This window comes from Stigmatopora argus, chromosome 5, assembly GCF_051989625.1.
Source record: "Stigmatopora argus isolate UIUO_Sarg chromosome 5, RoL_Sarg_1.0, whole genome shotgun sequence".
Lineage (NCBI taxonomy): Eukaryota > Metazoa > Chordata > Actinopteri > Syngnathiformes > Syngnathidae > Stigmatopora > Stigmatopora argus.
In genome coordinates this window covers 2720478-2745000 of record NC_135391.1, presented here as the reverse complement: position 1 = coordinate 2745000, position 24523 = coordinate 2720478, and the positions used below count along the sequence as shown (strand labels likewise).

The 24523-nt window shown below is 36.8% G+C and overlaps 2 protein-coding genes across 2 annotated transcripts; both read right to left on the bottom strand.

Annotated features, from left to right (window-relative positions):
• Window positions 1–1360: 1360 nt before the first annotated feature.
• On the bottom strand, window positions 1361–17712 carry LOC144074964 (histone-lysine N-methyltransferase SETD1B-A-like). The gene is made up of 18 exons (XM_077601681.1): window positions 17593–17712; window positions 17261–17413; window positions 17059–17163; window positions 15318–15588; window positions 15127–15236; window positions 12893–13624; window positions 12170–12475; window positions 11927–12016; window positions 11792–11852; window positions 11532–11722; window positions 11111–11210; window positions 10373–10606; window positions 9516–10303; window positions 8400–8543; window positions 8207–8326; window positions 2571–2690; window positions 2131–2268; window positions 1361–2066 (listed from the first exon to the last, which is right to left on the bottom strand). Exons 2-18 carry the CDS (start codon window positions 17396–17398, stop codon window positions 1893–1895), a joined length of 3822 nt encoding a protein of 1273 aa, XP_077457807.1. The 5' UTR covers window positions 17399–17413; window positions 17593–17712; the 3' UTR covers window positions 1361–1892.
• A 1008-nt stretch (window positions 17713–18720) lies between these two features.
• Window positions 18721–22571, bottom strand: LOC144074493 (calcium release-activated calcium channel protein 1-like). Its single transcript, XM_077600959.1, has 2 exons — window positions 22248–22571; window positions 18721–20870 (listed from the first exon to the last, which is right to left on the bottom strand). The coding sequence occupies exons 1-2, from the start codon at window positions 22359–22361 to the stop codon at window positions 20328–20330; spliced, it is 657 nt and encodes a 218-aa protein (XP_077457085.1). The 5' UTR covers window positions 22362–22571; the 3' UTR covers window positions 18721–20327.
• Window positions 22572–24523: the final 1952 nt, after the last annotated feature.

Here is a 24523-nt window from a genome sequence, read left to right as displayed (position 1 = left end):
TTACATCAAAATTAGTTAAAATAATTGACCTAAATTAGCAGGGAGGCGGCTTGCACACTTAGCCAAATTCGTCGAGCGCCTTCTTACTGAAAATACTTGGCCGGTCCAAGTTTAGTGGGTGTGTGGCGGGGAGAGACACCTGCGACATAAGACTAATTACCTTTTACTAAAAAAAACTTTAAACATTAAATTTTACATTTGATCATTACATCAAAATTTGTTAAAATAAATGGCCTAAAAATTCGTTTGGTCGAACGGACGTCCGGTCGAACGGCCGTTTGGTCGAACGGCCGTTTGGTGGAACGGACGTTTGGTCGCTGTCAAATTATGACAGAGTTTACTGTTGATATTATATATTAAACTCGCTCTCTCATGATTATAATTTTGAGAGCTGGTTTCAACAGTAACAACCCGGCGACCAAACGTCCGTTCGACCAAACGTCCGTTCGACCAAACGTCCGTTCGACCAAACGTCCGGTCGACCAAACGTCCGGTCGACCAAACGTCCGTTGTGCCAAACGTCCTTTCTGCCAAACGTCCGGTCGACCAAACGTCCGGTCGACCAAACGTCCGTTCGAACAAACGTCCGTTCGACCAAACGTCCGTTCGACCAAACGTCCGTTCGACCAAACGTCCGGTCGACCAAACGTCCGGTCGACCAAACGTCCGTTGTACCAAACGTCCGTTGTACCAAACGTCCGTTGTACCAAACGTCCGTTGTACCAAACGTCCGTTGTACCAAACGTCCGTTGTACCAAACGTCCGTTGTACCAAACGTCCGTTGTACCAAACGTCCGTTGTACCAAACGTCCGTTGTACCAAACGTCCGTTGTACCAAACGTCCGTTGTACCAAACGTCCGTTGTACCAAACGTCCGTTGTACCAAACGTCCGTTGTACCAAACGTCCGTTGTACCAAACGTCCGTTGTACCAAACGTCCGTTGTACCAAACGTCCGTTGTACCAAACGTCCGTTGTACCAAACGTCCGTTGTACCAAACGTCCGTTGTACCAAACGTCCGTTGTACCAAACGTCCGTTGTACCAAACGTCCGTTGTACCAAACGTCCGTTGTACCAAACGTCCGTTGTACCAAACGTCCGTTGTACCAAACGTCCGTTGTACCAAACGTCCGTTGTACCAAACGTCCGTTGTACCAAACGTCCGTTGTACCAAACGTCCGTTGTACCAAACGTCCGTTGTACCAAACGTCCGTTGTACCAAACGTCCGTTGTACCAAACGTCCGTTCTACCAAACGTCCTTTCTACCAAACGTCCGGTCTACCAAACGTCCGGTCGACCAAAAATCTTTAGACGAAACGTCCGAGTACCGTTCCAACTCGAAAGCTGCGGCGGCGGGAGATAGCACAACAAGGTTAACTCCATTTTTAAGTGTGTGTATAGTAATCGAAGTTCATTTAAGTTCAATTTAAAGTTTGTTATATTACCTAGTGTCACAAAAGGGTAGCGAACCTAACGTGATGCCGTCAAGTCTCTCTCGGCCGCCGTCACCGTCTGCCTCCAAGGTAAGAACTCCGGACAGTACTGTACACAATAATGTCACATTTGTTTTTACGTATTTTATATGAGAATTCTTTTTAGGAGATACGTGTAAATTGGCAAACGAGCTCGGTATTGGAACGAATGAAGCTCGTATCTCAAGGTATTACTGTATTGAATTCAGCCAAAGTGAAAAAATAGAAAAATGGGGTCATCATCGTAAGGCCAACAAAGTCTGTATTCTAAGGAATGAAACAGTTAAAACAATAACATTCTGTCCATACAGTAATGAATAAAAATTTTAAAAAGTCAAGTGTGTCCTTTTAAATTTTGTCTTATAATAGCTTACGTGCTGGTTACCAAAGTGGAGTTGTTAGAATTGTTTTTTTCAGAATCAGTTGAGAGAACCCCGACAATTCTCGGCTCCACACAAGCAAGGAATCTTGGTGTCCTCGATCGGAAACTTGTAGTCGTACGTGATTTCTTCATTGACGCCGATGGTCTGCCGCGAGTAGATCACGATCTTCTTTTGGGATTCCACCGTGATTATCTTGGCGTAGCAGTTGGGCTGAAAGACAAGTCGAGTGCTTTCGTTTGGAGAAAGTTAACTTGGCGAGCCCTACTGAACTGACGTTGCAGCTGTGGTTGATGAATCGGGATAAATTGCCGCATTTGGTGGCGTCGATGATGGTGTTTCGGTCCACCCGGAACAAATAGCTGCTTCCGATGCCTGCCTCTTCGTATTTGCGCTCTCTCATGTCCGCGATATTCTGAGAAGAAATAAGTAAGTACAAAAGTTCCTTCCAATAGAAAGAACCCCATGATTATAATACGTGGAATTGTCCTTTATAGTATTTCCTTTTGAGTTTTGTTTTATTTAAATGCAATGATTTCATTGAATTAATTGAAAAACAAATTGTACATGCTTTTAAATCTTTGTTTAAGTCTGAGGTCAAAAATAAAGGTCGCAACACAGAATAAGGCAGTTGAAAAATGTGTGTACTTCATAGTAAATGAAGAAATATGGACAGATGAAATGCAAGTGCTGTAGATATTTGGTTATTTGTTTCACCTGTCTTATGATTTGGCCGACGTACTCAATGACCATCTCGTCAGCGGCGATGGCCTCCGAGGCAAAGAGACCCCAATCGTGAATGTGACTTGGGCTGAAACGGATCCGCTTCTTCCGGAACTGACGAGGACACAAAGAAAAGTTTACTTTGCAACCGACTCGTGAAATCTTGTTGTCTAGGAACTATGTACAAGTGAACTCAGAAAAATAGAGTTTCTGCCATCTTGTGGCATCCGTGTGTGTGTGTGTGTATGTGTGTATACGTGTGTATGTGTGTATACGTATATGTATATATGTAAATGTATGTTTGTATGTATATGGGACTAAGTGTATATATGTAAATGTATGGGTGCGTGTGTATGTGTATATATGTGTATATAAATGTGTGTACATGTATATATTTTTTTCATATATGTATGTTTTCTTAACCTGAAAAGATTGAAACGTTACACATAAAAACTTTCTACAGAAGCGTGAAAATTTAATGTCATTCCAACAAAAAGCTCATAATTACTAGCCCAATAAATGGGATCTGACATTTTGGAACACCCTGTATTTAAATAAAAAAAAAACAAGAAAAAAAGCCTTACTATACTATGTCGTTTTTTAAAGAAAAAAACCTTACTATACATGGTCGTTTTTTAAAGAAAAAAAGCCTTACTATACATGGACATTTTTTCAAGAAAAAAGCCTTACTATACTATGTCGTTTTTTAAAGAAAAAAAGCCTTACTATACTATGTCGTTTTTTTATAGAAAAAAGCCTTACTATACTATGTCGTTTTTTAAGAAAAAAAGCCTTACTATACTATGTCGTTTTTTTAAGAAAAAAGCCTTACCATACTATGTCGTTTTTTAAAGAAAAAAAGCCTTACTATACTATGTCGTTTTTTTAAGAAAAAAGCCTTACTATACATGGTCGTTTTTTCAAGAAAAAAGCCTTAGCATACAATGTCGTTTTTTAAAGAAAAAAGCCTTACTATACTATGTCGTTTTTTTAAGAAAAAAGCCTTACTATACATGGTCGTTTTTTCAAGAAAAAAGCCTTACTATACTATGTCGTTTTTTTAAGAAAAAAAAAGCCTTACTATACTATGTCGTTTTTTAAAGAAAAAAGCCTTACTATACATGGTCGTTTTTTAAAGAAAAAAGCCTTACTATACATGGTCATTTTTTCAAGAAAAAAGCCTTACTAAACTATGTTGTTTTTTAAAGAAAAAAAGCCTTACTATACTATGTCGTTTTTTTAAAAGAAAAAAGCCTTACTATACTATGTCGTTTTTTTAAGAAAAAAAAAGCCTTACTATACTATGTCGTTTTTTTAAGAAAAAAAAAGCCTTACTATACTATGTCGTTTTTTTAAGAAAAAAAACTTACTATACATGGTCGTTTTTTAAAGAAAAAAGCCTTACTATACATGGTCATTTTTTCAAGAAAAAAGCCTTACTAAACTATGTTGTTTTTTAAAGAAAAAAAGCCTTACTATACTATGTCGTTTTTTTAAGAAAAAAGCCTTACCATACCATGACGTTTTTTTAAGAAAAAAAGCCTTACTATACTATGTCGTTTTTTTAAGAAAAAAGCCTTACTATACATGGTCGTTTTTTCAAGAAAAAAGCCTTAGTATACTATGTCATTTTTTAAAGAAAAAAGCCTTACTATACATGGTCGTTTTTTAAAGAAAAAAAGCCTTACTATACATGGTCGTTTTTTCAAGAAAAAAGCCTTACTATACTATGTCATTTTTTTAAGAAAAAAAGCCTTACTATACTATGTTGTTTTTTTAAGAAAAAAAAGCCTTACTATACTATGTCGTTTTTTAAAGAAAAAAGCCTTACTATACTATGTCGTTTTTTAAGGAAAAAAAAGCCTTACTATACTATGTCGTTTTGTAAGAAAAAAAGCCTTACTATACTATGTCGTTTTTTTTAAAGAAAAAAACCTTACTATACATGGTCGTTTTTTAAAGAAAAAAAGCCTTACTATACATGGTCATTTTTTCAAGAAAAAAGCCTTACTATACTATGTCGTTTTTTTAAGAAAAAAAAAGCCTTACTATACTGTCGTTTTTTTAAGAAAAAAAAAAGCCTTACTATACTATATCGTTTTTTAAGGGGAAAAAAGCCTTACTATACTATGTCATTTTTTAAGAAAAAAAAAGCCTTACTATACTATGTCGTTAATTTTAAAGAAAAAAAGCCATACTATACTGTCATTTTTTAAGAAAAAAAGCCTTACTATACTATGTCGTTTTTTAAAGAAAAAAGCCTTACTATACTATGTCGTTTTTTTAAGAAAAAAGCCTTACTATACATGGTCGTTTTTTCAAGAAAAAAGCCTTAGTATACTATGTCGTTTTTTTAAAGAAAAAAGCCTTACTATACATGGTTGTTTTTTTAAGAAAAAAAAAGCCTTACTATACTATGTCGTTTTTTAAGAAAAAAAGCCTTACTATACTATGTCGTTAATTTTAAAGAAAAAAAGCTATACTATACTGTCATTTTTTAAGAAAAAAAACCTTACTATACTATGTCGTTTTTTAAAGAAAAAAGCCTTACTATACATGGTCGTTTTTTTAAGAAAAAAAAAAGCCTTACTATACTATGTCGTTTTTTAAAGAAAAAAGCCTTACTATACTATGTCGTTTTTTAAGGGAAAAAAAGCCTTACTATACTATGTCGTTTTGTAAGAAAAAAAGCCTTACTATACTATGTTGTTTTTTAAAGAAAAAAAAAGCCTTACTATACTATGTCGTTTTTTTAAGAAAAAAAAAGCCTTACTATACTAGATCGTTTTTTAAAGGGGAAAAAAGCCTTACTATACCATGTCATTTTTTAAGAAAAAAAAAGCCTTAGTATACTATGTCGTTAATTTTAAAGAAAAGCCATACTATACTGTCATTTTTTAAGAAAAAAAGCCTTACTATACTATGTCGTTTTTTAAAGAAAAAAGCCTTACCATACTATGTCGTTTTTTTAAGAAAAAAGCCTTACTATACATGGTCGTTTTTTCAAGAAAAAAGCCTTAGTATACTATGTCGTTTTTTAAAGAAAAAAGCCTTACTATACTATGTCGTTTTTTTAAGAAAAAAAGCCTTACTAAACATGGTCGTTTTTTCAAGAAAAAAGCCTTACTATACTATGTCGTTTTTTAAAGAAAAAAGCCTTACTATACTATGTCGTTTTTTAAGGGAAAAAAAGCCTTACTATACTATGTCGTTTTGTAAGAAAAAAAGCCTTACTATACTATGTCGTTTTTTTTAAGAAAAAAACCTTACTATACATGGTCGTTTTTTAAAGAAAAAAAGCCTTACTATACATGGTCATTTTTTCAAGAAAAAAGCCTTATTATACTATGTCGTTTTTTTAAGAAAAAAAAGCCTTACTATACTATGTCGTTTTTTTAAGAAAAAAAAGCCTTACTATACTATGTCGTTTTTTTAAGAAAAAAAAAAGCCTTACTATACTATATCGTTTTTTAAGGGGAAAAAAGCCTTACTATACTATGGCATTTTTTTAAGAAAAAAAAAGCCTTACTATACTATGTCGTTAATTTTAAAGAAAAAAAGCCATACTATACTGTCATTTTTCAAGAAAAAAGCCTTATTATACTATGTCGTTTTTTTAAGAAAAAAAAGCCTTACTATACTATGTCGTTTTTTTAAGAAAAAAAAAGCCTTACTATACTATGTCGTTTTTTTAAGAAAAAAAAAAGCCTTACTATACTATATCGTTTTTTAAGGGGAAAAAAGCCTTACTATACTATGTCATTTTTTTAAGAAAAAAAAGCCTTACTATACTATGTCGTTAATTTTAAAGAAAAAAAGCCATACTATACTGTCATTTTTTAAGAAAAAAAGCCTTACTATACTATGTCGTTAATTTTAAAGAAAAAAAGCCATACTATACTGTCATTTTTTAAGAAAAAAAGCCTTACTATACTATGTCGTTTTTTTAAGAAAAAAAGCCTTACTATACATGGTCGTTTTTTCAAGAAAAAAGCCTTAGTATACTATGTCGTTTTTTAAAGAAAAAAGCCTTACTATACTATGTCGTTTTTTTAAGAAAAAAGCCTTACTATACATGGTCGTTTTTTTCAAGAAAAAAGCCTTAGTATACTATGTCGTTTTTTAAAGAAAAAAGCCTTACTATACATGGTCGTTTTTTCAAGAAAAAAACCTTACTATACTATGTCGTTTTTTAAGAAAAAAAAAGCCTTACTATACTATGTCGTTTTTTAAAGAAAAAAAAAGCCTTACTATACTATGTCGTTTTTTAAAGAAAAAAGCCTTACTATACTATGTCGTTAATTTTAAAGAAAAAAAGCTATACTATACTGTCATTTTTTAAGAAAAAAAGCCTTACTATACTATGTCGTTTTTTAAAGAAAAAAAGCCTTACTATACTATGTCGTTTTTTAAAGAAAAAAGCCTTACTATACATGGTCGTTTTTTCAAGAAAAAAGCCTTACTATACTATGTCGTTTTTTAAAGAAAAAAAGCCTTACTATACTATGTCGTTTTTTTAAAAGAAAAAAGCCTTACTATACTATGTCGTTTTTTAAGAAAAAAAGCCTTACTATACTATGTCGTTTTTTTAAGAAAAAAGCCTTACCATACTATGTCGTTTTTTAAAGAAAAAAAGCCTTACTATACATGGTCGTTTTTTAAAGAAAAAAAGACTTACTATACATGGTTGTTCTTTCAAGAAAAAAAGCCTTACTATACATGGTCGTTTTTTCAAGAAAAAAGCCTTACTATACTATGTCATTTTTTAAGAAAAAAAAAGCCTTACTATACTATGTCGTTAATTTTAAAGAAAAAAAGCCATACTATACTGTCATTTTTTAAGAAAAAAAGCCTTACTATACTATGTCGTTTTTTAAAGAAAAAAGCCTTACTATTCTATGTCGTTTTTTTAAGAAAAAAAGCCTTACTATACATGGTCGTTTTTTCAAGAAAAAAGCCTTACTATACATGGTCGTTTTTTCAAGAAAAAAGCCTTACTATACTATGTCGTTTTTTTAAGAAAAAAAAGCCTTACTATACTATGTCGTTTTTTAAAGAAAAAAAAAGCCTTACTATACATGGTCGTTTTTTCAAGAAAAAAAGCCTTACTATACATGGTCGTTTTTTCAAGAAAAAAGCCTTACTATACTATGTCGTTTTTTTAAGGGAAAAAAAGCCTTACTATACTATGTCGTTTTTTAAGAAAAAAAAGCCTTTCTATACTATGTCGTTAATTTTAAAGAAAAAAAGCCATACTATACTGTCATTTTTTAAGAAAAAAAGCCTTACTATACTATGTCGTTTTTTAAAGAAAAAAGCCTTACTATACTATGTCGTTTTTTTAAGAAAAAAGCCTTACTATACATGGTCGTTTTTTCAAGAAAAAAGCCTTACTATACTATGTCGTTTTTTAAAGAAAAAAGCCTTACTATACATGGTCGTTTTTTAAAGAAAAAAAGCCTTACTATACTGTGTCGTTTTTTAAGAAAAAAAGCCTTACTATACATGGTCATTTCTTCTAAAAAAAGACTTACTATACATGGTTGTTTTTTTTAAAAAGGCCTTACTGTACATGGTCATTTCTACTTCATTTGAACTAGAAAACCGTTTTTCTGCGCCAGTTCACAAACCTTGAGTTGGTTAAACTTGACCAGATCGCCATCGCATCCGAAAGATGACAGCAGACGACGTTGTTCTGACCGGAATCCCGATCCGGCCCGGAGCGCCGCCGGGGGTATCGACAGCCCCTGCTTGGACACGGCCTGCCGTTACAAATCGTAATGAGCGGCGCCCAAAGCCCCCCCAATCTTCCCCAATAAATACTTGAAATCCTGTCGTCGGCAGCTGGTTAACTCCGTCCCGATGTCGATATTCCAGTTTCTCCCTCCAGTTGATTTTGTAGAAGCCCTCGCTGCGAGCCGAACCCGTCACGTGGCGTCCTTCTTCCTTTTCTGGACCTTTCGTCAGTAAGCGTCGGTTAAGCACGTACAACACAAATGTCTCAAAGTTGGAGGTTAAGCACGAAAGCTCGTATCTCAAGGTATTACTGCAATTAATTATTTGATATGGGAAAAATTGATTTGAGATACAAGTGAATTGACATACAAGCTAGCATCCCAGAACGCATTAAGCTCGTATCTCAAGGTATTACTGTATTTATGATTTATTTTATATGGGAAAAATTGATTTGAGATACGAGTGAATTGACATACAAGCTCGGGTCCCGGAACGCATTAAGCTTGTATCTCAAGGTATTACTGCCCTAATTACTTGCTGAAAGATGAGGGCTCCCATTAAAGGACTTGGACTAAAACTCCCATTAACCTGTTTTTTTTTTATTTATATCAAGCGGAGAGGAACTACTTTCACTTTTAAGTATTGACATTTTTTAAATATTATGTGACATGCTAGAGTGTTTGATTTATTAACGATTGCATGTTGAGAATGTACAACGACTTTGGATTGGATGTGTTTATCGGTGTTCGATTGTTGATCCTTTGATCCATATGGCAAGTGTGTGGCATGTTAAAAAATATCGGTATTCGATTATCTATGTCTTAGCACATAGCTTCAGGCACGGGAGATTTGTAGTCATTACAGTAAAAAGTTGGATTGAAGAAACAACAACAATGGATCACTGTTCTGATTATTTCTCCCTGCGTTTTAAGATTAAATGCAGGGTGTAACATGTACATTATATTTAGTTATCAATAAATGACTGTCTTTGGATATGCTTATAGCTGTAATATTGAACAAAAAATACACTTTTTGATCATTGTACTTGTGTACTTGTATTTCTGTATAGGCATAAAAACATAATACTTGACGGATTTTCATTTATCGAGGCCATGTCTGGTCTACATTAACCGCAATATTTGAGGGATTACTGTATAACCTTCCTATTTTAACCCTATATTTGACCAAAAATAAAAGGATATGAGGATGGTCGATCCAGCGAATGTCGCTAATCCAACCCCACTCTTCATCCCACTCTTGCAGCCTTTCATACGTCCAACGTAGCAACTTCCTATCTTCTTCATCCAGACCTTCCTTCCATACACCGTGAAGAACCCTCCTCTCCTCTCGCCCTGACCGCAATTTGTGAGGAGCACCTCGAGAAAACCGGTGGTTCCCCCGAGCCCTCCGCCGTTTGAGGCTCCATCGGTTTTTCCACCTCCGTTCAGAATGGAGAAGACCCGGCATGTTCTCCAGTCTTTGCAGAGGCATCTCTCTCAAACCCGACCGCGTCCTGAGCCCCCCGTCATCGGAGGAGGACGGAGAAGACGATCCGGGGAAGCCACCGTTCGCCGTGTTCGCCATTAAGGATCTTCTCCGGGGAAGGAGGTCTCTTCCGGGCGTCTTTGGTGGGCAGATAAAGGTTCTAAAACGCGAGTCTGTTGGATTCACGTCTTCCGGAGCACCGGCGTCTTCTCGACCGGGGGTTCTGGGCGGTTCCTCCAATAATGAAGACACGCCAGATGGCGGCAGATGTAGTTCGCGGAGGGTCATGGAGAAATTTTCGTCTTCGCTTCCCGAATGAGACGCTATTCCCTTGCCCGGGGTGTGCGGTCGCTCCGCCTCCGTAGCAACCGGCGATGTGGTTTTGCTCTGGATCAGAAGGTCAGGATCACTATCCAATAAGCAGCCAGAAGGTGTGAGGGGCCTGGAGACCGAAGCGTCAAAGCCCCATTCCCGCCTCTCTGTTTCCACCTCGACTTGAAGCGGCGCTGTAGATGGGATGAGATGGTTGAAAAAAACGGCAAAGTTGACCACGTGATGGAAGTTCTTGTTCTCACCTGGTTTCTCTTGGGGTAACATTTCCAGCCGAGCTCCAGGAGTGAGAGGCCCCGACGGGGTCACGGGAGCTTCCAGCTCCATGAACTCCTCATCGGATATTGCGATACACTCCAGACCTTCATCCGAATCGTCTTCGGAGTCGAGATCCGAGTAAGAGGAGCTTTCGCCACACTCTGAAGACGAAGACGACGGAGAATCCGGTTCTTCCCAGGAGATCCGCTCTGATGATGCGTCTAGGGCAAGGGTGTCAGACTCGGGTTGGTTCGCGGGCCGCGTTAACGTCAACTCGATTTCATGTGGGCCGGACCATTTTAGGTATATATATATATATATTTTTTTTTAATATAAATGGATTAAAAGAACTGGATTAAAAGCCCTGAATATTCATTTTTTATAGATCTAAAACAATGTTTATTTTAGCTTTTTTTAAATATATTTTTAGATTTTACAAAATGATTTTTGAACTAAAAACACAGAAAAATTGATTGAAAAATTACAATTATTGATTTCAAAGGGGGGAAATCAGGAAATGTAATATACATCTATACTCTTCATTTGAATTTGATCCTAAAACAGAAAGTCGGCACTCATGATTGACTTTCCCGGGCCACACAAAATGATGCGGCGGGCCAGATTTGGCCCCCGGGCCGCCACTTTGACACATGTGGTCTAAAGAGAGACACCAGAAAATGCAATTGCAATGGCAAAAGGCAGAATAAGAACTTTTGCAGACGTACCAGTGGCAGATGAGAAGATTTGGTCAGGATCTTGGAACGCGTCTTCAGAATCTGCGTGGACGTCACCGTCCTTTTCTCCGTTCTGATTGTCCTTTTCACACTGAGGCAGAAATGCAAGCAGTCAGAAGCGAACAGAGTCGTTGAATTGGACGTCTATCGACGTCAATGGCATCAATGGTTGAAATATCGCATTGATACGAGTGAAAATTTGAGCTGAAATATTTTTAGTGTCTGTAAGGAAGACAAAAAAAAATGACAATAGGGGAAAAAAATGAAAAAATATCTCATTTCAGTTGAGAATTAGTTGATTCATTTCCTGTGTTGCCATATTGTGCAATTTAAATGTTTGGGTACTTTATTACCCAGAGGTTCCCATGCCTAAAAATTAAGGGTTAGGATTTAAATTAACTTTTTATTTTACCAGAATGTACACTTGATCTTCATTGGCTCCAACTTGTGATCCTCTGTCTATTAAAATGTCCTTTTCCACCTCATAATTGATCTTGCTTTCTTCCTTTATATCATCGTCATCATCTTCATCGCTCTCAAGTCGTCGTGCGAGTCTGCGTTTACAACGTGTCGATTCCAAAACTTCGGTTTCATCTAAAACCACTATTAAAAAAACACAATTAATCATCCTTGAACAGGAGAAAAATGCACTTATTGAAATAACGGACTTACCCGTCTCGTGACTTTCTCTCACTTCCAAAATGGCGGCATTATCATCTCTTTTCTTCTTAATCTACATCGAAAAAAAATTATCTTAACGTCATTGTTCAGTTTCTGCTTTAAAAATGCCAACGGAAAATTCTTCACCTTGAAGGAGGGCAGAGGAGGTTTCTTGTTCTGGCCGTTGACGTCTTTCCGAGGATTGTTTTTCTTATCATTTGGAGGCAAAATCGCAGTCTGTAGAAGATAAAATAAAAACGGATTGGGTGTCTTCTAGCGCAGAATTGTTATTTCTTTTTACTAATTAAACCGTGGAAGATTGTCAAAGGATTTCCCAAATTTTCGTATAATTTCCATCTACAAAAGGGACCAAAATAATGAAATATTGACCTTTTTTTTCTTCTCTTGATCATTCCACCAATCTTCAAAGAGCCGGAAAGCCACGCCCTCAATCATTCTCCGTGCGATGTCTTTCTTGATGATTGACTTCAGTTCACTCATCAGCGCATTTACAACATTTTCAACCGTGTCTCGGTGAGGTTTGTCCCTCGTGGGTGGAGAGTCTGGATTGGCCGGGTCCGTCCAAATAGGGGCAGGAAAGTCCGAAGACTTGACAGCGGGAGGATGCGGACCTTGCGGAAAAGATGGTGTCCATCCATCCGAGTTCTCTTTGTCCACATCTGAAAAGTGAAGTCCCTACGAGGGACGAGAAAAGCTCTAACTGGAGAAAAGAGTCCAAGTAAACAGCAAGAAGGCCATATGGCAATAAATATGAATTGAAATGTGCAATTCAGGGTCTCCCCTGCCTGGTGCCCATAGTTGGCTAGGATATGCTCCAGCACCCCCGCGACCGCGGAATGAAAAAAATAAATGTATCATGAAATTACAATTCAAATGAAAATATACAATGGTTCATCTATATTTTAGGTCAATAATAAAAGTCATTAAAGGCATAATTTTAAGTGGTTACGGTGTATGTTTACGTATGTTTTCTCAGCTGCTTCATGTTTCCCTCCTTGCCTTGATAAATACATTTATATATTTTTTGTCTTTGTGACATATTGATAAACAAAATAGATACAAAATTGGTTAACTTTTAATTTAATGGATTACCTGGAAAATCTCGGCATTTGATTGGCCGCTTCCATCCCCGTGTTCTTCCGATTCCACATCTCTTTGCGACGTCAGGAAAAAAACAGCTCGAGAAGTTTCGTCCTCTTCGAGCAACGGCGTTGGACTGACGCTTTCCAAAGACTTGTTTGAGGGATCCAGGTTTTGGAGTAAACTTTGTATGCGGGCATCCAGGGTCTCCGGTTGGGGGCTCCGTGGAGCAAAGTTGGGTAAATCTGAACGGGCGTCCGGCGGGAAAGTCGCCAGGTTGACGCTCGGCGTGCTGAAAGAGTTTCTAGTTAAAATTTCGGAGGTAGTTTGGACCGGGTTCTTCGGGGACACGAGTTCGAAGGATTGTTTTGTACGATTCGGAGTAAAGGCCTTTTCACTCTTCCTGTGGGTGGTCATTTTTTTCCTGCAATGAAGCGGAAGCTGGTGGTTTTTCCAATTTCGATTGGCCAACGGACGAAAGCAAAGCTCTCTTCGGTTTGCTTTGTGAACACTGTAACTCTGGGGCTCCCCCTGGAGGATGGGAGTGCTCTGAAGACTGGAGTAGCACGAGTCCTGGGACAGGGGCGTGGCAGACAAGCCGGGAGTTCGCGGGGTTCCCTGCGAGCCGGGAGTCAGCCCAAAGCTTAGGGGAGTGTCTTGATTAATACTGGAATATGCCGTGTCCAGAGAAAGTGGAGTCATGAGGGTGCTTGGGCTCTCTTGTCCGTGGGGGGGCAAATTGCACTGCCAAAAAAATAAGCACAATGTTAATTTTTCATTCTTTTTCAACACCACTTGTCTTTCGCAATGGTGGCGGGGTGCTGGAGCCAACTCGAGTTCTGCACCTAGGACCTAATCAAGACTTATTGCTAGCCAATTTCATCACTTTATACCACTTACCCATGTTGACTACTACTTAAACTCCTTGCCGGATTTTCTCGCATATTAGCCGCCTCCGCGTATAAGCCGTACCCTTAAAATTGTCTTAAAAAAATGTTGAATTTGACAATTTCTCTCGCATAAGCCGCCCCTGAATTACAATTTTCACCTCCATATTCATGATTCTAATAGGGAGTACAAATGTGTTACTTTGAAGGGAAATTCTTAAGAAAAATCATCGCACGTGGTATTTCTGAGATACTGTATGAATCGAAAAGGATCCGCTATTTGTGTCAATATTATAAGGAAGTTAAATTCAAAAAGGAAGTCAGGTGAGCAGTACAACCAGGAAGTGTGTGCACAGCGGGCTGGTTTGTCATCTCTAGGTAAGATGGCGGCAATGGGAGGCACAAGTAAGTGAGTTTTTTTCACATTTTATTCACATTTTTCTTGAATTTCATTGTAGACGTCAAAATTAATGTGTCTTGCATTATGGTGTTTCGTCTCTGTCACCTTGCAGTTTCGTGAATGTGAAGTCTAATTTGTGCGCAAATGAGCTGTACCCTCGATTCAGTCATCATTTTTTTGTGACAAATACGGCAGATATGCGAGGAAAATAAATATTTATTAGGGTGACCCATTATTTCTATATTATTTAGTCATCATTTACTACATATTGATTTTCTATCTGTTTGTTTGTTGTTGAGTCCAAAGACTCAGCGAGTGGTGCGTTCTCAACAACTCGCTCCAAAACCATGGAACTCATCCTGGACTTCAAACAGGACAAGGCCGCTCCGGTCTGCTGATCTCACTTGGACTACTTAGTTATTTATTACTTACTTATTGATTATTTACTATTTGTCTGTTTTTGTTGTTGTTGTATTTGTCCACTTTGTGATGAAGCTTTAAATCTCATTATACTTGCATAATGACAATAAAAGCATTCAATTCAATCCCAGCGGACTCGACCCTTGAATGGTCGCCAGTCAGTCATGGGCCACACGTAGATGGAATCGATCCCACATGCTTAAACACAAGTCACACGAAATAACCACCGTTCCACCGCGTAGCTTTAAATACACTTTTTTTTCATCCGATTGTTCAGTGTTTAAAATAACGATTTTTTCCTGCACTCCTATTGGCTCTTGAGTTCAAATGTGTGGAAATCGCTCCTACATCTGCTTATTAATTTAAAAAAAATACTATATACACCAGGGATGTCCAGTTATACTGACTTTTTGAATTACGATACAATCCGTTTTTCTTAAAATATGTTTATTAGCCCATGCCAAAGCGCTGGCCATATTTTTAGAGCAGTAGAAATAATGCAAAATATAATGTAATCCACAAATAATACATCAAACAACACATACCATTAAATTTTGAAGACTTTTGTCGTCATCACGTCCAACTGGTAAACTCCATGGAGTGAAGATCCCATGATAGAGAAGTTGGAGGTAGCGCACCCTCTTTTCACCTGTTAAATGACAACCAAAAAGTCACTTATCATCTCAAAATGTAATAATAACAACAATTATTCAATAGATAGACGTCCTACCTTGTGGATCAATTTCCGCATGGATGACATTGCCCATCACGGACGTTTGGTTGAGGTGACAAACCGTGTCCTTTGCAGCCCTCACCGTGTCAAAAACAACTTTTGCGATCCCCAAGTGCTTCTTGTTTTTTGGGTTGTAGAAGATTTCCGCTTCTTCGATGCGGCCATATTTTGTGCACATGTCCGTCAGAAAAGCTTTGTTGACGTTGTCGTTCAGCCTGCAAAATGTCACTTCTTTGGGAGGAACGGGACCCACGTAAAATTCATCTATCTGGAAAAAAAACACACACATTGTCATTTTTTTATTGTATATAAATCTTTTCATGACTACTTATTTATGGGTGCACTTTAGGGTGAAGCTTTAAATCTCATTGTACTTGTATAATGACAATAAAGGCATTCAATTCAATAAATGTGACTATTTTTGGTAATGAGGAAAAAGACTTGATTTTACAGAGACCTGGCAACCACATTCTGGGTCATGTAAATAGTGTGCATGAGGCCATATAAAATTCCAGACCTCATTTTAACGACATTATAAATCAATTTTTGTAGTTTCTGAAGATTTCTAATGAATAAATCAACTGTCAATTCAAAATCAAATCTTTATTTAAAAACCAAAATGTATAAAATTTTAAAGTGAATCATACCAGGAACACACTGTCATTAGGGCACCCACAAAATCTCTAAAGTTGTTGTTTTTTTAAATCTCATGCTTTTCTTTTTTTCATTGAATTGAATGCTTTTATTGTCATTATACAAGCATAATGAGATTTAAAGCTTCACCTTGTGCCATCATGGCTGCCTCGGGTGCACACCGAAGTAGTAGTAGTACTAAAGCTTTTAATAAGAACTAACAGAAAAAGCCATACTTAGTCAAAATCAAATAAGAAACAAATCTAACAAAGAATAGCAAATGCACGCAATGACAGGTAGACGAAATGACCAAATCCAAGCAATAATACCACAAGCAGACATACCAGAACACAAGGTCCAAATGCACACACCAGGCCTAATTACAAAATACATGCAGCTGGTTACAAGAAGGAAAGGGAAGCCCGGAAGGACAAAAGAGGGCAACACACACACAATAATCACCCAAACAGCACACACACAAGAAAAAAACACACACAAGAAAAACACACACACATGCACACACCTAAAATCTCAAAAAAACGTGACACATGCACAAATAACAACAATAAACAGCCAATGAAATAATCAATAAATAATACATAAAGAAGTAGTCAACAACCAACAAACTAACATATAAATAAATAAATAATAATAAATAAGTAATCAATAAATAAGTAGTCAACATAATAAATAAGTCGTAGTCAACATAGATAGGTAGTCAACATGAATAAATGGTCAAATAAATAATTTGTATTTATTTAAAACTAACATATAAATGAATAAAAAATCATAAATAAGTAATCAATAAATAAGTAGTCAACATAGTAAATAAGTCGTAGTCAACATAGATAAATGGTCAAATAAATAATTCATATTTAATCCCTTGCTCGCCATTGATAACAAGAGATGTCTAAATAATTTTAAAATAAATTCATTAAAAAATAATTATAATGTAAACTGGCTTTGAAGACCCATTGGTCAGTGCCAAGCGTTCCAGTCAGTGTAGATTGGACGTCTATGGCAGCCAATGGGATTAACCAGCGGGTTTGTTCTGCCTGACGGGCAATTTTAATCATATTTTACGTACATAATTCAATGTAATTACCTTAAATCTGGGAAGTGAAAAGTCATTGTTGACGCATTTGCTCCACATTCGGCAGATTCGTGGATCTCTCACCGAATCCACTGGAAATAAACCCAAGTCGTCCACCTGTTGAAAAAAATAACCAATCAAAACACCTGGGTTCGTTCCTGGAAAGCCAATAGAAACAAAGTGTTGTTGTTGTTGTTTTTTAAATTTCACTCACCGGAATGTTAAACTCGTGTCCATCAAAGCGATACACTTTGTACAGTCCTTTTGTAAGAGCTGGATCAATCAGCAATTTGCAACTTGTCCAAGGCCGACGTGGTAAATCTCTCCCTAAAAGTGGCTTTTCGCTTTCCATGACATTCTTCCAAACCTGCAAAAGTGAGATAAAACATCGAATTTGCTGTTCGCATCTGGCCTATTTTTCGCCATGGAGGATTACACGCCCCAACAGGTGATGCTCTGATGACGAAAACGTGACCCGAAAAAAACTCTCCTCACGCCGATTCTTCTTCAAATAGAAGAAAAAAAACTCACTTTAAAAAAGCTCACCTATTCCGACATTGTATATCCTGAAGTGGAGCAACATTTAAGAGCTGGATTTGTGTATTTTTTTCTGCCAGGTGTCGACGGAGTACGTTGCCAAGTTGGTTTATAGATCAATCCGCCAAGGGTAAAATAGTTCCGGCGGAGGAGCACACTGGAAAAACAAGAGCTGGAAAGTACAGGCTTTAGTTAGTTAGTGCGTTGTTAACATATTCGAGAAAGGAAAGGAAATGTGTTATATATTAATCGTCATTGTATTTTGTAGATGTTTGAACACAATGTTAATAACAAATAAATGACTGAAATTATAATGAATATAAACACAAGTACTTTGAGTGACCTCTAAATTAGGGATGTCCGATCTGATCACGTGGTCGGAAATCGTGCCTGAGCACATTTATTAGGAACGATCGGAATTAGATTTTAAGGTTTTTTTAAATTTTGTGGAAACAAAATTCACGGGGCGGCGCGGTGTTGCAAGTGGTTAGCGCTTTGGCCTCACACCTCTGGGGTCCTGGGTTCAAATCTGGGGTCGGTCCACCTGTGGGGAGTTTGTATGTCGAGACTAATTCAGTTATCAGAACTCAAATTTAGGACTCAGACACTAGATTATACTGTATTTATGGTCGAAAATAGCGAGCGTAAATCAACACAATAAAAGCATATAGTAAAAGAATCATTGCTGTTCTTTTTTTTTAACTAGAGGGAGTATAAACTCATCAAGAGATGTTGAAGCCAATGTGGAACATCTCCCACCACCAAATATGGTCTTCTCCAGCGAACGTCAGGAGACGGAATTGACGTCTGCATTGTGTCTGCGCAAGCTAACATTTTACATTTATCTCGGATCAGAGTTCTTACGTAACACACACTTTTGTCAAAACACAAGTCAGTAAGAATCTGATGTTAACAAGATGGCAAAACAATGCATTACGTATATAGTAAATAAAAATATTCTAGAGCTATATCGCAAAACAATACAAATACTGTAAACAGCGAAAAAAACAGAATATAAAAGTCACGATCAGCAAAAAAATCACTAATAACCTTATATTGCTTCAATATTAGTCAGCATTTTCCCTTAAAACATCAAATTAAAATTCTGTATCGGTAGATCCACAAAAACAAACGTGCTTAAAAAACACGCGTTTTATTTTGAAACTGCCAACAAAACCCACAGATAAGCAGCAGTCACTCGTCATACAGTAAAATATATTCATGGACCTTCTGTATATACATCAACAACAATAGTCTGTTGGAATAAATAAAGCAGCAAAATTCCATCTAAGTAACAGTACAATAAAATCTAAAGAAGGCACAATGGCTGGGCTGAGAGGCTCTTTGCCCAAGATTGTCACATGACCCAATAAGTGTGATTCATATTTGCATAGCTGCATGTTTCTATTGTGTATTTCATTTGAGCAAAACCACAGGTTGTGTGTGCCCAAACAAAATAAAACAAAACAAAAAAAACTTCAACATTAGTCCACATTTCTGCACAGGACTAACGCGTAAAATTTGCTAATTGTGTGAGCATTCTTAAGCACATTCCAAAAAATAAAATAAAATACGAGGACATCCTCAAAGCATGCATAACTTAAACTGGGTGAATTTGTATTTTTGTTTTGTTTTTGATAACCATTTCCTGAAAAGCCTTAATAAAAATAGAACTGGGTAGTTGTGGTTTAAGGAATTCCATTCTATAAATTCTTTGAAGTGTTGATATTTTTGCAAAATACAAGTCAACTTAACACTTTTAAACAGTTCTTATAAATGTACAAATTTCATAATTGTGTCAATTATTGCAGTTTCTATTATTCACCCTTCATAATTTGGTATTTGGTGTTAATTTCCTTTGGTTTTTCTTTGCGTAAAGTATAAAATACTATACAGTAATCCCTCGAATATCACAGTCAATGTGGACCAAATATGGCAGCAATAATAGAAAAACTGCAAACTAGGGTCACCCCTATTAAAAAAAAAAATCAGTGAAAGAGTGGCCTCTGCTTGCAAGTTTCAGCATGGATATTCACATTTTTATAAAGTTTTAAAAAATAATTTTAAAAAAACGTTCTTTTTTTTTAAATCCCCAGAACAAAAATCTGTGATGTAGTGAAGCCTTGAAAGTTGAACCGCGAAATGGCGAGGGATTACTGTACTTTCTTCTTCATAAATTCCACATTAATCTGAGAAACCTTTTAAGAATATACATACGAGAGTACCGTTACTAATCAAATTTCTCTCTTAAAAATGATGCTTACATTAAAATTGACATTACCAGCTGGAAGGAATACCAATATCTGAACACAAAAATGAATTCCACCCAAGCATGAGATGCAAAACAACGTACCGACATATCATCAACAGTACTAAGTTGAAGTACAGTAACTTACATGCAATATAAAACAGCTCCAGTGAGGTCAACTTCTGTAAAACTAAAACAAGCGTCTTCATTAGAACTATTTCCCCCCCCCCACCAATTTCAATTAAATTTGGCAAATGAGCATTTTTACACGTGAAATATACAGAGTTCCTTGAAACAGTTCTGCCATGACGTTTCCTAAATTCATTTTTTTTTAAAGCCTTATGTTGACACAACTGTAAATTTATTTTCATGCATGATTCATGCATGAACTTTAAAAAAAAAATGAAACAAAGGAAATCACTAACCCATCACTTCAGGGGAAAAAGTGAAAAATGCCTACCGCAGCATCCACAAATCCTTTCAAAATAAAAGCCACTCAAGCGAAATGGTCCACGGCCTTTAACTCGTCGTTTTCGCTCCTGTGGTCCAGTTGGCTCTGCAACCGGATCACCTGCTCCAGCTCTCGGATCTGCCTGTCCGTCTTGTGACTGACCAGCGTGCGGTAAAAATGGACGGCGAAGACGATGAAAACCAAGCCGAAGGGCACCATGATGCAAGTGGACGCGATGGCGGCCGCCTCGCCCGAGCTGATGGTCGCGTTTTCCGCCTTGTTCTTCAGGGGCAGAAACTTGACCCAGCAGAGGAGCATGACCTCGGTGAGGAAGAGGAGGGTCCCGATGACGGTGGAAAAAGCCCAAGCCAGTTCGATGTGGCGGTGCATGCGCTCGTGGGGGGACTCGTGGACCGAGTTGAGGTTGTGGACGTTGCTGACCGCCTCCAGGTTGGGGAGGATGCACGTGCTGATCATCAGGGCGAATAGATGCACTGCCACCAGCACCGTGGTGCAAGCGCTGAAGGCTATCAGCAACCCGGGCGGATATGTGATATCTCTTTCCAGCTGTACTTCCACCATGGCCACCTTTAAAAAAAAGATAAAAATTCATTTTCTGAGGCCAGCCAATCACATGATGCGAGACAGACAACTAATCATAGCAAGGAGCAATTCAACATACAATTAGCCTAGCATGTTTTTGGGGATGGGGGGAGTACTCGAAGAAAATCCACTTTGGAGGACATCCAAATATTATTGAGGACCGACCTGGAATCGAACCCTCGCTCCCAGAACTGTGAGGCCGACGGGCTAACCACCAGGTCGCACATAAATTGCATCTATAAATTATTGCTAAAATGCGCGTTTTATTGAATCAATATTGTCAATTGGTCTATAAAAGGGTTGAAAGTATCAACCTTTGGAGAGATTTACACAGTGCAGGAAAGGGTTAAAAAAAGGGGTATCAAACTTTTTTTGTAGTTTCGCTTTAATCCAGAGGGCCGTTATGTCTTCCAATTAGGCTGCCAAAATTAATCAATTAATGAATTGACAGTTTTTACAGTCGTGTTGATTGATAAATCATTTTTGGACATTAAAATTAGGACATTTTTTTCTCTTTGAGCCTCTTAGTAGCAAATATTCTCTTGTTTTCAAATTTATTTTTTAAAATTAATTAGACAAGAGGGCAAATATTAAATCTATCATATTTTAACCCTTTGTTTTATATTTAAAAAGCTGAGTGCAAATATTGCGTTTTAAAAAATCTGTTTATTTACAGGGAAAAATAAAAAAGAAACATTTCAGATATGATATTTAGATATTTAAAATAAAATCGCCAAATTAAAAGCCCCATATATTCAGTTTGTTATAAATCTAAAACAGATTTTTAAAAATTGATTAAAAAATTGCAATTGTTGATTTAAAAAGGGGATACACAGGAAATATTCCCTATACATCTATAATCTTCATTTAAACTTGATCATAAAGCACAAAGACGACACTCAATATTTACTTTCTCGGACCGCACAAAATGATGCGGAGGGCCAGATTTGGCCCCCGAGCCGCCACTTTAACACCACTGACTTAAAATGTGCTTTCCAAGTTTGTGGACGCCAGGACTTTTGTTTGTTTTTCACGATCCAAAATAGAAAATTCCCCTATAAAGGGTTAAACAAATAGTGCAAAAAAAGAAGCCATGTTATGCTACAGAACTTTTGTTTATAGTCCATTACTTATTTGTAAAAACCAAGTGAATGAGTTACGCTACCTTTTCGGTTTCGTATTGTTAATCTGACTTCGTATGTTGAATCGACATGAGGCTATTTTGGCTATTTATTGCAGTAATTTGTTTGAAGGGCGAGCAGGCCTCCGCGCCGACAAGACCTTGAAAACAACCGTACAACGTCTACTTTTGTGCGGCTAAAACAAGTTTTTGTGTGTGGAAGAAACGGCGAAATAACTCACCATGGCGAATCCCGACAAAAGCGCCGAAGTGCGGCTGGTCGCTTTCAGCTTTGCTCGGCTCAAATACAATTTTCTCCATGACAGAGCTTGCATTGAATGTTCGTTCAAAGTCATTCCGAGGAATTAAAAATGAACCGTCGGACTGCTTTGCGAGATAAGAACCGAATTAAGAACAAGAAAGACGGAAGGAAAGCGAGTGGTGTCGACCAGGAAATGAGGAACAAATAGAGTGAGCTATCCGACCATGGCAAAAAAGTTTGCTGCAACAGCTGGCTGTCAAGAAACCTGAGATTCGGTACCCACAATTCAACGCAGTCCAGAGTTGCACTAGAACACCCTCTAGCGGACAAACATGGAATGGACACCGGTGGTTAGCATTACCAAAGGCAGTGACGAACATTTAGCAATTTGCATGCAATGTTGGTCATTTGTTTCCAACAGTGTATTCATAACTTCAATTCATAATTTAACGTCGAAAACAACATGGCAATAGCCCTTTGGGCCCCCTTATTTATTATTATTTATGATTAGTTATCGTTATTGTTCATTGATTATTTATTTGTCTGTTTGTTGTTGTTATTTGTGCACTTTGTGAAGCTTTAAATCTCATTATATTTGTATAATGACAATAAAAGCGTTCAATTCAATTCAGTTGAACACACCTAACGTACAAACATAAGAATATTATTTATGATTATTAAATACAGCCTTAAATACAAACACGTTATCTTACATATATGTAGAAGTATAATTTTGAAAAAAAAAATATTAAAAAAAAATAAAGATTACTAGAATGCACAAATAAAAACTTGCAGCGATCATTATTTTATTCATTCAGGACCAATATAGATCTTATCAGATGTCTATTTTAGAGATGCAGCTATTGGAAAGTGAGTATACACACATTAGATTGAAAAGGTTAGGATAGGTCAAAGAAAAATGCTTTCGAAGATTTCACAATTACGGCTACTTAATTCCTCTTCTCACTTCTTCTTACTGTTTTGTTGTGAAATGATGACAGTGAAGACACCAGAAAAACACATGTTGACCATTTTGTCCTCACACTTCAATTGAATTCTGATTTTAAAACGTAATTAACAATGAAATTCTCTGAACTTAATGATTTTTATCAAGTCCCCCTTACCAGAAATGACAGTGAAGACACCAGAAAAAGACATGTTGACCATTTTGTCCTCATACTTCAATTGAATTCTGATTAAATGCACTTCTAAATAAAGTAGAAACAGGATATGCTCCTTTAACTGTCTACCAGTAAAGAAACTACATGTTGGGAAATTGATTGCATAATGCCGCATGCCATTGCATTGCGTATTCTTGTTAGTACAGTAGCTGTGAAACCACTTTTGTTTTTGTACTTTTAACTCTTTATCGGGCAATCGTTTAACTTATTAGCTGCCATGGATAGAGTTAGATGTCCAATTTAAGGAATAGTGATTGTTTGCTCAAATGAAAAAATATGAAAAGGGGAGAAACAGTAAATATACATTTTTTAATACATAAAATAATGGTTAACAATCATAATAGTTGTATGTGGCCTGAAGGCCACATATATAAACATACTACTACATCAAATGTCAATATTGGATCAATATAGCTCAAAATGTAATGTCTAAATACGTGGACACCAGAAATTACTATAATGTTCATTTTCCCTAGAAAAGGTTAAAGATGGCTCAAATGTTAATATATTCTTGAGACAAAAAACTACATTTTAGTGTGAAACATAGAAGTACAAAAGTATTATCTCAAGTCCTTAGATCAATAACGTCAAGAATTGTTGATAAAGGAATGACCGCGTCGAAACTGGGCATCAAAAGCCTATAAAAATACATTTATAAGTTATCTTTATTCCTTTAATGCTACATTCAAGGTCCTATGTAATGACGACGAGCGTTCTTTACAGTCGCGTTTTTCCTCTCCATTCCACCTTAAAAGCCTGCAGTTACGCTTAAATGCCTGCGAGGGGCGATGTTCTTTAGGCAATGACTGCATTTGGGCCCAATAAACGATATTGGTGGTCTATAAATGACACCATAATAAAATGGCGTTGAGTTTCTCACCTGTTTCAATGCTAGCTGCAAAACGACACCTATTTTGAAAAAATACAATTGGAAATTTTTGAATAATTTGTCATATTTACCAGAAAAGTCTGCATGTTGTCCACTTTGAAGTCAAACTGTTCTAAATTTTGCCGATTTACCAAAATAGATGTCATCATAGAGCTAGCTAATTTTGCAAGCTCGCATAGTGTGAAA